General features: G+C 50.1%; 1 protein-coding gene across 1 annotated transcript in view; it reads left to right on the top strand.

Annotated features, from left to right (window-relative positions):
* Positions 1 to 15,329, top strand: part of LOC106591638 (mitochondrial import receptor subunit TOM70-like) — a 113,753-nt gene extending 98,424 nt beyond the window's left edge. Inside the window, 2 exon segments of the mRNA XM_045687231.1 lie at positions 12,006 to 12,128; positions 13,134 to 15,329. Coding sequence (XP_045543187.1) covers positions 12,006 to 12,128; positions 13,134 to 13,287 — 277 coding nt within the window. The 3' untranslated portion in view covers positions 13,288 to 15,329.
* The last annotated feature ends 230 nt before the right edge of the window (positions 15,330 to 15,559 follow it).

Below are 15,559 nucleotides of genomic sequence, written 5' to 3'. Positions count from 1 at the left end.
ACATACGTCCACAAGGGGTGAGTTAGTCGGACAACGCACGTCCACAAGGGGTGAGTTAGTCGGACAACGCACGTCCACAAGGGGTGAGTTAGTCGGACAACGCTACAACATACGTCCACAAGGGGTGAGTTAGTCGGACAACGCACGTCCACAAGGGGTGAGTTAGTCGGACAATGCTACAACATACGTCCACAAGGGGTGAGTTAGTCGGACAACGCTACAACATACGTCCACAAGGGGTGAGTTAGTCGGGACAACGCTACAACATACGTCCACAAGGGGTGAGTTAGTCGGACAACGCTACAACATACGTCCACAAGGGGTGAGTTAGTCACACAACGCTACAACATACGTCCACAAGGGGTGAGTTAGTCAGACAACGCTACAACATACGTCCACAAGGGGTGAGTTAGTCGGACAACGCACGTCCACAAGGGGTGAGTTAGTCTGACAACGCTACAACATACGTCCACAAGGGGTGAGTTAGTCGGACAATGCTACAACATACGTCCACAAGGGGTGAGTTAGTCGGACAACGCTACAACATACGCCCACAAGGGGTGAGTTAGTCGGACAACACACCTCCACAAGGGGTGAGTTAGTCGGACAACGCTACAACATACGTCCACAAGGGGTGAGTTAGTCGGACAACGCTACAATATACGTCCACAAGGGGTGAGTTAGTCGGACAACGCACGTCCACAAGGGGTGAGTTAGTCGGACAACGCTACAACATACGTCCACAAGGGGTGAGTTAGTCGGACAACATACGTCCACAAGGGGTGACTTAGTCGGACAACGCTACAACATACGTCTACAAGGGGTGAGTTAGTCGGACAACGCTACAACATACGTCCACAAGGGGTGAGTTAGTCGGACAACGCAGGTCCACAAGGGGTGAGTTAGTCGGACAACGCTACAACACACGTCCACAAGGGGTGAGTTAGTCTGACAACGCTACAACATACGTCCACAAGGGGTGAGTTAGTCGGACAACGCTAAAACATACGTCCACAAGGGGTGAGTTAGTCGGACAACATACGTCCACAAGGGGTGAGTTAGTCGGGACAACGCTACAACATACGTCCACAAGGGGTGAGTTAGTCGGACAACGCAGGTCCACAAGGGGTGAGTTAGTCGGACAACGCTACAACACACGTCCACAAAGGGTGAGTTAGTCAGACAACGCACGTCCACAAGGGGTGAGTTAGTCGGACAACGCTACAACATACGTCCACAAGGGGTGAGTTAGTCGGACAACGAAACGTCCACAAGGGGTGAGTTAGTCGGACAACGCTACAACATACGTCCACAAGGGGTGAGTTAGTCGGACAGCACACGTCCACAAGGGGTGAGTTAGTCGGACAACGCTACAACATACGTCCACAAGGGGTGAGTTAGTCTGACAACGCTACAACATATATCCACAAGGGGTGAGTTAGTCGGACAACGTACAACACACGTCCACAAGGGGCGAGTTCGTCGGACAACGCACGTCCACAAGGGGCGAGTTAGTCGGACAACGCTACAACGCATACGTCCACAAGAGGCGAGTTAGTCGGACAACGCTACAACATCGTCCACAAGGGGTGAGTTAGTCTGACAACGCTACAACATACGTCCACAAGGGGTGAGTTAGTCGGACAACGCTACAACACACGTCCACAAGGGGTGAGTTAGTCGGACAACGCACGTCCACAAGGGGTGAGTTAGTCGGACAACGCTACAACATACGTCCACAAGAGGTGAGTTAGTCGGACAACACACGTCCACAAGGGGTGAGTTAGTCAGACAACGCTACAACATACGTCCACAAGGGGTGAGTTAGTCGGACAACGCTACAACATACGTCCACAAGGGGTGAGTTAGTCGGACAGCGCTACAATATACGTCCACAAGGGGTGAGTTAGTCGGACAACGCACGTCCACAAGGGGTGAGTTAGTCGGACAACGCTACAACATACGTGCACAAGGGGTGAGTTAGTCGGACAACGCACGTCCACAAGGGGTGAGTTAGTCGGACAACGCATGTCCACAAGGGGTGAGTTAGTCTGACAACGCTACAACATACGTCCACAAGGGGTGAGTTAGTCGGACAACGCTACAAAATACGTCCACAAGGGGTGAGTTAGTCGGACAACGCACGTCCACAAGGGGTGAGTTAGTCGGACAATGCTACAACATACGTCCACAAGGTGTGAGTTAGTCGGACAACGCTACAACATACGTCCACAAGGGGTGAGTTAGTCACACAACGCTACAACATACGTCCACAAGGGGTGAGTTAGTCAGACAACGCTACAACATACGTCCACAAGGGGTGAGTTAGTCGGACAACGCACGTCCACAAGGGGTGAGTTAGTCGGACAACGCTACAACATACGTCCACAAGGGGTGAGTTAGTCGGACAATGCTACAACATACGTCCACAAGGGGTGAGTTAGTCGGACAACGCTACAACATACGCCCACAAGGGGTGAGTTAGTCGGACAACACACCTCCACAAGGGGTGAGTTAGTCGGACAATGCTACAACATACGTCCACAAGGGGTGAGTTAGTCGGACAACGCTACAACATACGTCCACAAGGGGTGAGTTAGTCGGACAACACACCTCCACAAGGGGTGAGTTAGTCGGACAACGCTACAACATACGTCCACAAGGGGTGAGTTAGTCGGACAACGCACGTCCACAAGGGGTGAGTTAGTCGGACAACGCAGCACGTCCACAAGGGGTGAGTTAGTCTGACAACGCTACAACACACGTCCACAAGGGGTGAGTTAGTCGGACAACGCTACATACGTCCACAAGGGGTGAGTTAGTCGGACAACGCACGTCCACAAGGGGTGAGTTAGTCGGACAACGCTACAACACACGTCCACAAGGGGTGAGTTAGTCGGACAACGCTAAAACATACGTCCACAAGGGGTGAGTTAGTCGGACAACGCACGTCCACAAGGGGTGAGTTAGTCGGACAACGCTACAACATACGTCCACAAGGGGTGAGTTAGTCGGACAACGCTAAACATACGTCCACAAGGGGTGAGTTAGTCGGACAACGCACACACGTCCACAAGGGGTGAGTTAGTCGGACAACGCTAAAACATACGTCCACAAGGGGTGAGTTAGTCGGACAACGCTACAACACACGTCCACAAGGGGTGAGTTAGTCGGACAACGCTACGTCCACAAGGGGTGAGTTAGTCTGACAACGCTACAACACACGTCCACATGGGGTGAGTTAGTCGGACAACGCACGTCCACAAGGGGTGAGTTAGTCGGACAACGCTACAACATACGTCCACAAGAGGTGAGTTAGTCGGACAACACACGTTCACAAGGGGTGAGTTAGTCAGACAACGCTACAACATACGTCCACAAGGGGTGAGTTAGTCTGACAACGCTACAACGCACGTCCACAAGGGGTGAGTTAGTCGGACAACGCACGTCCACAAGTGGTGAGTTAGTCGGACAACGCTACAACATACGTCCACAAGAGGTGAGTTAGTCGGACAACACACGTCCACAAGGGGTGAGTTAGTCGGACAATGCACGTCCACAAGGGGTGAGTTAGTCGGACAATGCACGTCCACAAGGGGTGAGTTAGTCGGACAACGCACGTCCACAAGGGGTGAGTTAGTCGGACAACGCACGCCCACAAGGGGTGAGTTAGTCGGACAGCGCACGTCCACAAGGGGTGAGTTAGTCGGACAACGCTACAACATACGTCCACAAGGGGTGAGTTAGTCGGACAACGCACGTCCACAAGGGGTGAGTTAGTCGGACAACGCTACAACATACGTCCACAAGGGGTGAGTTAGTCGGACAAGCGCACGTCCACAAGGGGTGAGTTAGTCGGACAACGCACGTCCACAAGGGGTGAGTTAGTCTGACAACGCTACAACATACGTCCACAAGGGGTGAGTTAGTCGGACAACGCACGTCCACAAGGGGTGAGTTAGTCGGACAATGCTACAACATACGTCCACAAGGGGTGAGTTAGTCGGACAATGCTACAACATACGTCCACAAGGGGTGAGTTAGTCGGACAACGCTTAACAAATACGTCCACAAGGGGTGAGTTAGTCACACAACGCTACAACATACGTCCACAAGGGGTGAGTTAGTCAGACAACGCTACAACATACGTCCACAAGGGGTGAGTTAGTCGGACAACGCTACAACATACGTCCACAAGGGGTGAGTTAGTCGGACAACGCACGTCCACAAGGGGTGAGTTAGTCTGACAACGCTACAACATACGTCCACAAGGGGTGAGTTAGTCGGACAATGCTACAACATACGTCCACAAGGGGTGAGTTAGTCGGACAACGCTACAACATACGCCCACAAGGGGTGAGTTAGTCGGACAACACACCTCCACAAGGGGTGAGTTAGTCGGACAACGCTACAACATACGTCCACAAGGGGTGAGTTAGTCGGACAACGCTACAATATACGTCCAGAAGGGGTGAGTTAGTCGGACAACGCACGTCCACAAGGGGTGAGTTAGTCGGACAACGCTACAACATACGTCCACAAGGGGTGAGTTAGTCGGACAACATACGTCCACAAGGGGTGAGTTAGTCGGACAACGCTACAACATACGTCCACAAGGGGTGAGTTAGTCGGACAACGCTACAACACGTCCACAAGGGGTGAGTTAGTCGGACAACGCTACAACACACGTCCACAAGGGGTGAGTTAGTCTGACAACGCTACAACATACGTCCACAAGGGGTGAGTTAGTCGGACAACGCTAAAACATACGTCCACAACGGGTGAGTTAGTCGGACAACATACGTCCACAAGGGGTGAGTTAGTCGGACAACGCTACAACATACGTCCACAAGGGGTGAGTTAGTCGGACAACGCAGGTCCACAAGGGGTGAGTTAGTCGGACAACGCTACAACACACGTCCACAAAGGGGTGAGTTAGTCGGACAACGCACGTCCACAAGGGGTGAGTTAGTCGGACAACGCTACAACATACGTCCACAAGGGGTGAGTTAGTCAGACAACGAACGTCCACAAGGGGTGAGTTAGTCGGACAACGCTACAACATACGTCCACAAGGGGTGAGTTAGTCGGACAGCACACGTCCACAAGGGGTGAGTTAGTCAGACAACGCTACAACATACGTCCACAAGGGGTGAGTTAGTCTGACAACGCTACAACATATATCCACAAGGGGTGAGTTAGTCGGACAACGCACGTCCACAAGGGGCGAGTTCGTCGGACAACGCACGTCCACAAGGGACGAGTTATTCGGACAACGCTACAACGCACGTCCACAAGGGGCCAGTTAGTCGGACAACGCTACAACATACGTCCACAAGGGGTGAGTTAGTCTGACAACGCTACAACATACGTCCACAAGGGGTGAGTTAGTCGGACAACGCTACAACACACGTCCACAAGGGGTGAGTTAGTCGGACAACGCACGTCCACAAGGGGTGAGTTAGTCGGACAACGCTACAACATACGTCCACAAGAGGTGAGTTAGTCGGACAACACACGTCCACAAGGGGTGAGTTAGTCTGACAACGCTACAACATACGTCCACAAGGGGTGAGTTAGTCGGACAACGCTACAACATACGTCCACAAGGGGTGAGTTAGTCGGACAGCGCTACAATATACGTCCACAAGGGGTGAGTTAGTCGGACAACGCACGTCCACAAGGGGTGAGTTAGTCGGACAACGCTACAACATACGTCCACAAGGGGTGAGTTAGTCGGACAACGCATACGTCCACAAGGGGTGAGTTAGTCGGACAGCGCCAATATCGTCCACAAGGGGTGAGTTAGTCGGACAACGCTAAAACGTCCACAAGGGGTGAGTTAGTCGGACAACGCTACAAAATACGTCCACAAGGGGTGAGTTAGTCGGACAACGCACGTCCACAAGGGGTGAGTTAGTCGGACAACGCTACAACATGTCCACAAGGGGTGAGTTAGTCGGACAACGCTACAACATACGTCCACAAGGGGTGAGTTAGTCGGACAACGCTACAAAATACGTCCACAAGGGGTGAGTTAGTCGGACAACGCACGTCCACAAGGGGTGAGTTAGTCGGACAATGCTACAACATACGTCCACAAGGGGTGAGTTAGTCGGACAACGCTACAACATACGTCCACAAGGGGTGAGTTAGTCACACAACGCTACAACATACGTCCACAAGGGGTGAGTTAGTCAGACAACGCTACAACATACGTCCACAAGGGGTGAGTTAGTCGGACAACGCACGTCCACAAGGGGTGAGTTAGTCGGACAACGCTACAACATACGTCCACAAGGGGTGAGTTAGTCGGACAATGCTACAACATACGTCCACAAGGGGTGAGTTAGTCGGACAACGCTACAACATACGCCCACAAGGGGTGAGTTAGTCGGACAACACACCTCCACAAGGGGTGAGTTAGTCGGACAATGCTACAACATACGTCCACAAGGGGTGAGTTAGTCGGACAACGCTACAACATACGCCCACAAGGGGTGAGTTAGTCGGACAACACACCTCCACAAGGGGTGAGTTAGTCGGACAACGCTACAACATACGTCCACAAGGGGTGAGTTAGTCGGACAACGCACGTCCACAAGGGGTGAGTTAGTCGGACAATGCTACAACACACGTCCACAAGGGGTGAGTTAGTCTGACAACGCTACAACACACGTCCACAAGGGGTGAGTTAGTCAGACAACGCACGTCCACAAGGGGTGAGTTAGTCGGACAACGCTACAACATACGTCCACAAGGGGTGAGTTAGTCAGACAACGCACGTCCACAAGGGGTGAGTTAGTCGGACAACGCTACAACACACGTCCACAAGGGGTGAGTTACTCTGACAACGCTAAAACATACGTCCACAAGGGGTGAGTTAGTCGGACAACATACGTCCACAAGGGGTGAGTTAGTCGGACAACGCTACAACATACGTCCACAAGGGGTGAGTTAGTCGGACAACGCTACAACATACGTCCACAAGGGGTGAGTTAGTCGGACAACGCTACAACATACGTCCACAAGGGGTGAGTTAGTCGGACAACGCTACAACATACGTCCACAAGGGGTGAGTTAGTCGGACAACGCTACAACATACGTCCACAAGGGGTGAGTTAGTTGGACAACACACGTCCACAAGGGGTGAGTTAGTCGGACAACGCTACAACACACGTCCACAAGGGGTGAGTTAGTCTGACAACGCTACAACATACGTCCACAAGGGGTGAGTTAGTCTGACAACGCTACAACACACGTCCACAAGGGGTGAGTTAGTCGGACAACGCTACAACACACGTCCACAAGGGGTGAGTTAGTCGGACAACGCACGTCCACAAGGGGTGAGTTAGTCGGACAACGCTACAACATACGTCGACAAGGGGTGAGTTAGTCAGACAACGAACGTCCACAAGGGGTGAGTTAGTCGGACAACGCTACAACATACGTCCACAAGGGGTGAGTTAGTCGGACAACGCACGTCCACAAGGGGTGAGTTAGTCGGACAACGCTACAACATACGTCCACAAGGGGTGAGTTAGTCGGACAACGCACGTCCACAAGGGGTGAGTTAGTCGGACAACGCACGTCCACAAGGGGTGAGTTAGTCTGACAACGCTACAACATACGTCCACAAGGGGTGAGTTAGTCGGACAACGCTACAAAATACGTCCACAAGGGGTGAGTTAGTCGGACAACGCACGTCCACAAGGGGTGAGTTAGTCGGACAATGCTACAACATACGTCCACAAGGGGTGAGTTAGTCGGACAACGCTAACATACGTCCACAAGGGGTGAGTTAGTCGGACAACGCTACAACATACGTCCACAAGGGGTGAGTTAGTCGGACAACGCTACAACATACGTCCACAAGGGGTGAGTTAGTCGGACAACGCACGTCCACAAGGGGTGAGTTAGTCGGACAACGCTACAACATACGTCCACAAGGGGTGAGTTAGTCGGACAACGCACGTCCACAAGGGGTGAGTTAGTCGGACAACGCTACAACATACGTCCACAAGGTGTGAGTTAGTCGGACAACGCTACAACATACGTCCACAAGGGGTGAGTTAGTCGCACAACGCTACAACATACGTCCACAAGGGGTGAGTTAGTCGGACAATGCTACAACATACGTCCACAAGGGGTGAGTTAGTCGGACAACGCTACAACATACGCCCACAAGGGGTGAGTTAGTCGGACAACACACGTCCACAAGGGGTGAGTTAGTCGGACAATGCTACAACATACGTCCACAAGGGGTGAGTTAGTCGGAGCACAACATACGTCCACAAGGGGTGAGTTAGTCGGACAACGCTACAACATACGTCCACAAGGGGTGAGTTAGTCGGACAACGCTACAACATACGTCCACAAGGGGTGAGTTAGTCGGACAACGCTACAACATACGTCCACAAGGGGTGAGTTAGTCGGACAACACACGTCCACAAGGGGTGAGTTAGTCGGACAACGCTACAACATACGTCCACAGGGGGTGAGTTAGTCGGACAACGCACGTCCACAAGGGGTGAGTTAGTCGGACAACGCTACAACATACGTCCACAAGGGGTGAGTTAGTCGGACAACGCTACAACATACGTCCACAAGGGGTGAGTTAGTCGGACAACGCTACAACATACGTCCACAAGGGGTGAGTTAGTCGGACAACGCTACAACATACGTCCACAAGGGGTGAGTTAGTCGGACAACGCACGTCCACAAGGGGTGAGTTAGTCGGACAACGCTACAACATACGTCCACAAGGGGTGAGTTAGTCGGACAACGCAACGTCCACAAGGGGTGAGTTAGTCGGACAACGCTACAACATACGTCCACAAGGGGGTGAGTTAGTCGGACAACACACGTCCACAAGGGGTGAGTTAGTCGGACAACGCTACAACATACGTCCACAAGGGGTGAGTTAGTCGGACAACGCTACAACATACGCCCACAAGGGGTGAGTTAGTCGGACAACACACGTCCACAAGGGGTGAGTTAGTCTGACAACGCTACAACATACGTCCACAAGGGGTGAGTTAGTCGGACAACGCTACAACACACGTCCACAAGGGGTGAGTTAGTCGGACAACGCTACAACACACGTCCACAAAGGGTGAGTTAGTCAGACAACGCACGTCCACAAGGGGTGAGTTAGTCGCACAACGCTACAACATACGTCCACAAGGGGTGAGTTAGTCGGACAACGCTACAACATACGTCCACAAGGGGTGAGTTAGTCGGACAACGCTACAACACACGCCCACAAGGGGTGAGTTAGTGGAAAACTCACAAGGGGTGAGTTAGTCGGACAATGCTAAAACATACGTCCACAAGGGGTGAGTTAGTCGGACAACATACGTCCACAAGGGGTGAGTTAGTCGGACAACGCTACAACATACGTCCACAAGGGGTGAGTTAGTCGGACAACGCTACAACATACGTCCACAAGGGGTGAGTTAGTTGGACAACGCTACAACATACGTCCACAAGGGGTGAGTTAGTCGGACAACACACGTCCACAAGGGGTGAGTTAGTCGGACAACGCTACAACATACGTCCACAGGGGGTGAGTTAGTCGGACAACGCACGTCCACAAGGGGTGAGTTAGTCGGACAACGCTACAACACACGTCCACAAGGGGTGAGTTAGTCTGACAACGCTACAACATACGTCCACAAGGGGTGAGTTAGTCTGACAACGCTACAACACACGTCCACAAGGGGTGAGTTAGTCGGACAACGCTACAACACACGTCCACAAAGGGTGAGTTAGTCAGACAACGCACGTCCACAAGGGGTGAGTTAGTCGGACAACGCTACAACATACGTCCACAAGGGGTGAGTTAGTCAGACAACGAACGTCCACAAGGGGTGAGTTAGTCGGACAACGCTACAACATACGTCCACAAGGGGTGAGTTAGTCGGACAACACACGTCCACAAGGGGTGAGTTAGTCGGACAACGCTACAACATACGTCCACAAGGGGTGAGTTAGTCTGACAACGCTACAACATACATCCACAAGGGGTGAGTTAGTCGGACATCACACGTCCACAAGGGGTGAGTTAGTCTGACAACGCTACAACATACGTCCACAAGGGGTGAGTTAGTCGGACAACGCTACAACATACGTCCACAAGGGGTGAGTTAGTCGGACAACGCACGTCCACAAGGGGTGAGTTAGTCGGACAACGGTACAACATACGTCCACAAGGGGTGAGTTAGTCGGACAACGCACGTCCACAAGGGGTGAGTTAGTCGGACAATGCTACAACATACGTCCACAAGTGGTGAGTTAGTCGGACAACGCTACAACATACGCCCACAAATGGTGAGTTAGTCGGACAACGCACGTCCACAAGGGGCGAGTTAGTCGGACAACGCACTTCCACAAGGGGCGAGTTATTCGGACAACGCACGTCCACAAGGGGCGAGTTAGTCGGACAACGCACGTCCACAAGGGGGCGAGTTAGTCGGACAACGCACGTCCACAAGGGGCGAGTTAGTCGGACAACGCACGTCCACAAGGGGCGAGTTAGTCGGACAACGCTACAACGCACGTCCACAAGGGGCGAGTTAGTCGGACAACGCTACAACGCACGTCCACAAGGGGTGAGTTAGTCGGACAACGCTACAACGCACGTCCACAAGGGGTGAGTTAGTCGGACAACGCTACAACGCACGTCCACAAGGGGTGAGTTAGTCGGACAACGCTACAACATACGTCCACAAGGGGTGAGTTAGTCGGACAACGCACGTCCACAAGGGGTGAGTTAGTCGGACAACGCTACAACATACGTCCACAAGGGGTGAGTTAGTCAGACAACGCACGTCCAGTAGGGGTGTGTTAGTCGGACAACGCTACAACATACGTCCACAAGGGGTGAGTTAGTCGGACAACGCTACAACATACGTCCACAAGGGGTGAGTTAGTCGGACAACACACGTCCACAAGGGGTGAGTTAGTCGGACAACGCACGTCCACAAGGGGTGAGTTAGTCGGACAACGCTACAACATACGTCCACAAGGGGTGAGTTAGTCAGACAACGCACGTCCAGTAGGGGTGTGTTAGTCGGACAACGCTACAACATACGTCCACAAGGGGTGAGTTAGTCGGACAACGCTACAACATACGTCCACAAGGGGTGAGTTAGTCGGACAACACACGTCCACAAGGGGTGAGTTAGTCGGACAACGCTACAACATATGTCCACAAGGGGTGAGTTAGTCAGACAACGCACTTCCACAAGGGGTGAGTTAGTCGGACAACGCTACAACACACGTCCACAAGGGGCGAGTTTGTCGGACAACGCTACAACACACGTCCACAAGGGGTGAGTTAGTCGGACAACGCTACAACATACGTCCACAAGGGGCGAGTTAGTCTGACAACGCTACAACATACGTCCACAAGGGGCGAGTTAGTCTGACAACGCTACAACATACGTCCACAAGGGGTGAGTTAGTCGGACAACGCTACAACATACGTCCACAGGGGGTGAGTTAGTCGGACAACACACGTCCACAAGGGGTGAGTTAGTCGGACAACGCTACAACACACGTTCACAAGGGATTAGTTAGTCGGACAACGCTACAACACACGTTCACAAGGGATGAGTTAGTCGGACAACGCTACAACACACGTCCACAAGGGGTGAGTTAGTCGGACAACGCTACAACATACGTCCACAAGGGGCGAGTTAGTCTGACAACGCTACAACATACGTCCACAAGGGGTGAGTTAGTCGGACAACGCTACAACATAAGTCCACAGGGGGTGAGTTAGTCGGACAACACACGTCCACAAGGGGTGAGTTAGTCGGACAACGCACGTCCACAAGGGGTGAGTTAGCCGGACTACGCTACAACATACGTCCACAAGGGGTGAGTTAGTCGGACAACGCTACAACATACGTCCACAAGGGGCGAGTTAGTCGGACAACGCTACTACAGACGTTCTGTGTGGGGCCCAGCCAGTTGCAATTCCTCTCTTTTGTATTCAGGTTATTGCAGCTCCAGTGGAAGCAGGACTTGGACCTGGGTCTGGACCTCATCAGCAAGGCCATCGAGATCGACAATAAATGTGATTTTGCCTACGAAACCATGGGAACTATCGAAGTTCAAAGGTTAAGCTGAATCCTTTTTTAAATATCGTCCAGTAATAAACAATTAACACAGACTTTGGAGTTTGGTTTAAAAGGCACGAGATAACTGATGTTTAGGTTTTATATGCTGATGCACATTACAATATACACTGGGTGGACAAAGCATTAGACCGACCAGGTGAATCCAGGTGAAAGTTATGATCCCTTATTGATGTCCACTTGTTAAATCCACTACAATTAGTGTAGATGAAGGTGAGGAGACGGGTTAAAGAAGGATCTTTAAGCCTTGAGATATGGATTGTGTGTGTGTGTGTGCCATTGAGGGTGAATGGGCAAGACAAAACTGTCTTTGAACGGGGGGTATGGTAGTAGGTGCCAGGCGCACCGGTTTGTGTCAAGAACTGCAACGCTGCTGGGTTTTTTCACGCTCAACAGTTTCCCGTGTGTATCAAGAATGGTCCACCACCAGAAGGACATCCAGCCAACTGGACACAACTGGGGGAAGCATTGGAGTCAACATGTTCCCAGCATCGCTGTGGAACGTTTTCGAGACCTTGTAGAGTCCGTACCCTGAAGAATCGAGGCTGTTCTGAGGGCAGAAGGGGGTGCAACTCAATCATTTAGAAAGGTGTTCTTAATGTTTTGTCCACAGTGTATAAAACACGTTAAAATAATAAAATAAAATCATATTTATTTATATAGCTTTTCTTACATCAGCTGATATCTTAAAGTGCTGTACAGAAACCCAGCCTAAAACCCCAAACAGCAAGCAATGCAGGTGTAGAAGCACGGTGGCTAGGAAAAACTAGAAAGGCCAAAACCTAGGAAGAAACCGAGAGGAACCAGGCTCTGAGGGGTGGCCAGTCCTCTTCTGGCTGTGCCGGGTGGAGATTATAACAGCACGTGGCCAAGATGTTCAAATGTTCATAAATTACCAGCATGGTCAAATAATAATAATCAGCCTAAAACCCCCAAACAGCAAGTAATGCAGGTGTAGAATAATTTATTAACATCTCTTTTTCCCAGGGGCAACCTGGACAAGGCAATAGACATGTTCAACAAGGCCATCAACCTGGCCAAGTCTGAGATGGAGATGGCCCACCTCTACTCACTGTGTGACGCAGCATACGCCCAGACCGAGGTAGCCAGGAAGTACGGGCTGAAGCCACCCACACTGTAACTACCCTGTCACATGACCCACCCGACCCAAGACCCTCCCACTCTCCACTGCTGAACCCGATTGTATTATAACTGCAGATGTTTCAGTCATTTTGGTTTTGTAGACATGCTGGATAAATAAAAAAAAAAAGACACATTTGATCTGTGACCATACATCAGAGATTCCCAAACTCTGTCCTGCCCCCTTCCCCCCAGGACAGATTTTTGGGAAACGCTGCACTACATGATCGTGTTTACGTCACGTTGAATCGAGCTGTAACGAAGGAGAAGCTTTACTGTTCACAACCCAAGCATCTGGATAATTAATGGTCTTAACCCACACACCCCTTCTTCCTCAAAGCACTTAGTTTGACCCACATACCCCTCTCGTTTCTTGGTACTTAGTTTAACCCAGACCACCGACCCCCTTTATGATCCTTCCTGTACCTCCAATGTCTGGTCTGTTATCAGAAACGTGTGAATGACCACGTGAAACCAGGTATCCACCCAGAAATAATTCAACCTTCTAAAATCAAAAGGGAGATTATTTCAATAGACTTCTCATTCTCATTGACTAATCCATATTGGTGAAGTATTTAAGGTAATTAACATTGTATGTTGGCTGTGCACACTGAGAACGGTTTCCAATGGACTGTTCATTCGTTTGTTGCTGTTCTCTAACACGTTTCTGTGCGGACACTTACATATCCTCAAGATGATGTAACATTATCATTGAATGGCAAATGTAAATGAAGGATTAAAATATTAGTTAAAATGTGTATGTATAATGATGGATGTCTGTGTTTTCGTGTAATGCTGGAGTTGACGATGTGTGGGATAAAGGTGAAGTTTAGGGTCCTAAAGTAGTGGGTGATAAAGGGTGAAGTTTAGGGTCCTAAAGTAGTGGGGGATAAGGGTGACGTTAGGGTCCTAAAGTAGTGTGGGATAAAGGTGAAGTTTAGGGTCCTAAAGTAGTGTGGATTAAGGGTGACGTTAGGGTCCTAAAGTAGTGGGGGATAAGAGTGACGTTAGGGTCCTAAAGTAGTGGGGCATAAGGGTGAAGTTTAGGGTCCTAAAGTAGTGGGGGATAAGGGTGACGTTAGGGTCCTAAAGTAGTGGGGGATAAAGGTGAAGTTTAGGGTCCTAAAGTAGTGTGGATTAAGGGTGAAGTTTAGGGTCCTAAAGGAGTGGGGGATCAGGGTGAAGTTTAGGGTCCTAAAGTAGTGTGGATTAAGGGTGACGTTAGGGTCCTAAAGTAGTGTGGGATAAGGGTGAAGTTTAGGGTCCTAAAGTAGTGTGGGATAAAGGTGAAGTTTAGGGTCCTAAAGTAGTGTGGGATAAGGGTGACGTTAGGGTTCTAAAGTAGTGGGGGATAAGGGTGACGTTAGGGTCCTAAAGTAGTGTGGATTAAGGGTGAAGTTTAGGGTCCTAAAGTAGTGGGGGATAAGGGTGACGTTAGGGTCCTAAACTAGTGGGGGATAAAGGTGAAGTTTAGGGTCCTAAAGTAGTGGGGGATAAGGGTGACGTTAGGGTCCTAAACTAGTGGGGGATAAAGGTGAAGTTTAGGGTCCTAAAGTAGTGGGGGATAAGGGTGACGTTAGGGTCCTAAACTAGTGGGGGATAAAGGTGAAGTTTAGGGTCCTAAAGGAGTGTTTCATTTTGGGGGATTGCCGTTTTTTTCTTTTTTATATATTCTGTACAGCATGTGATATTTCTTTTAAGTAAATGTTAATGCAATGCTGAAGTTATCTGGCTGACGTGAACATTTAGACCTAAAATGATTCATGGCCTAATTCAGAATAATTCTCAATGTACCGCTTTTATTTTTACGTGGTTGTTTCCCCAACTTGTAGATTCAGAAAATCTACAATTATTTTAAATCATTTTTTTTCATGCTGTCATCTTTTTATTTTGCAGAAGGCAGGTATGCCATCGTATGTAGTGGATGTTTGAGGCAGTGCTACAGAATAAAACATGTGACACTGACATTCTTCCCACAGAGAGCTGTATCATGACCAAAGTCAGAAAGAGAACATGGAAAATAAAGCTGTAACTGACAAGTTATTTGAAACCTTGGTAATATTATCATTGTCTTATATAGTTTATTTTCTTTTTCTCCTTTTTGAATAAAGGGTGAATTTAAAATATTTCTACTGAAACAATGTGAATATATATATATATATATATATATATACATACACACACACACACACTGGGTATACAAAACATTAAGAACACCTGCTCTTTCCATGACATAGACTGACCAGGTGAATCCAGGTGAAAGTTATGATCCC

Source organism: Salmo salar, chromosome ssa10 (genome assembly GCF_905237065.1).
Source record: "Salmo salar chromosome ssa10, Ssal_v3.1, whole genome shotgun sequence".
Classification (NCBI taxonomy): Eukaryota; Metazoa; Chordata; class Actinopteri; order Salmoniformes; family Salmonidae; genus Salmo; species Salmo salar.
This window is presented reverse-complemented; position numbering and strand designations above follow the sequence as displayed.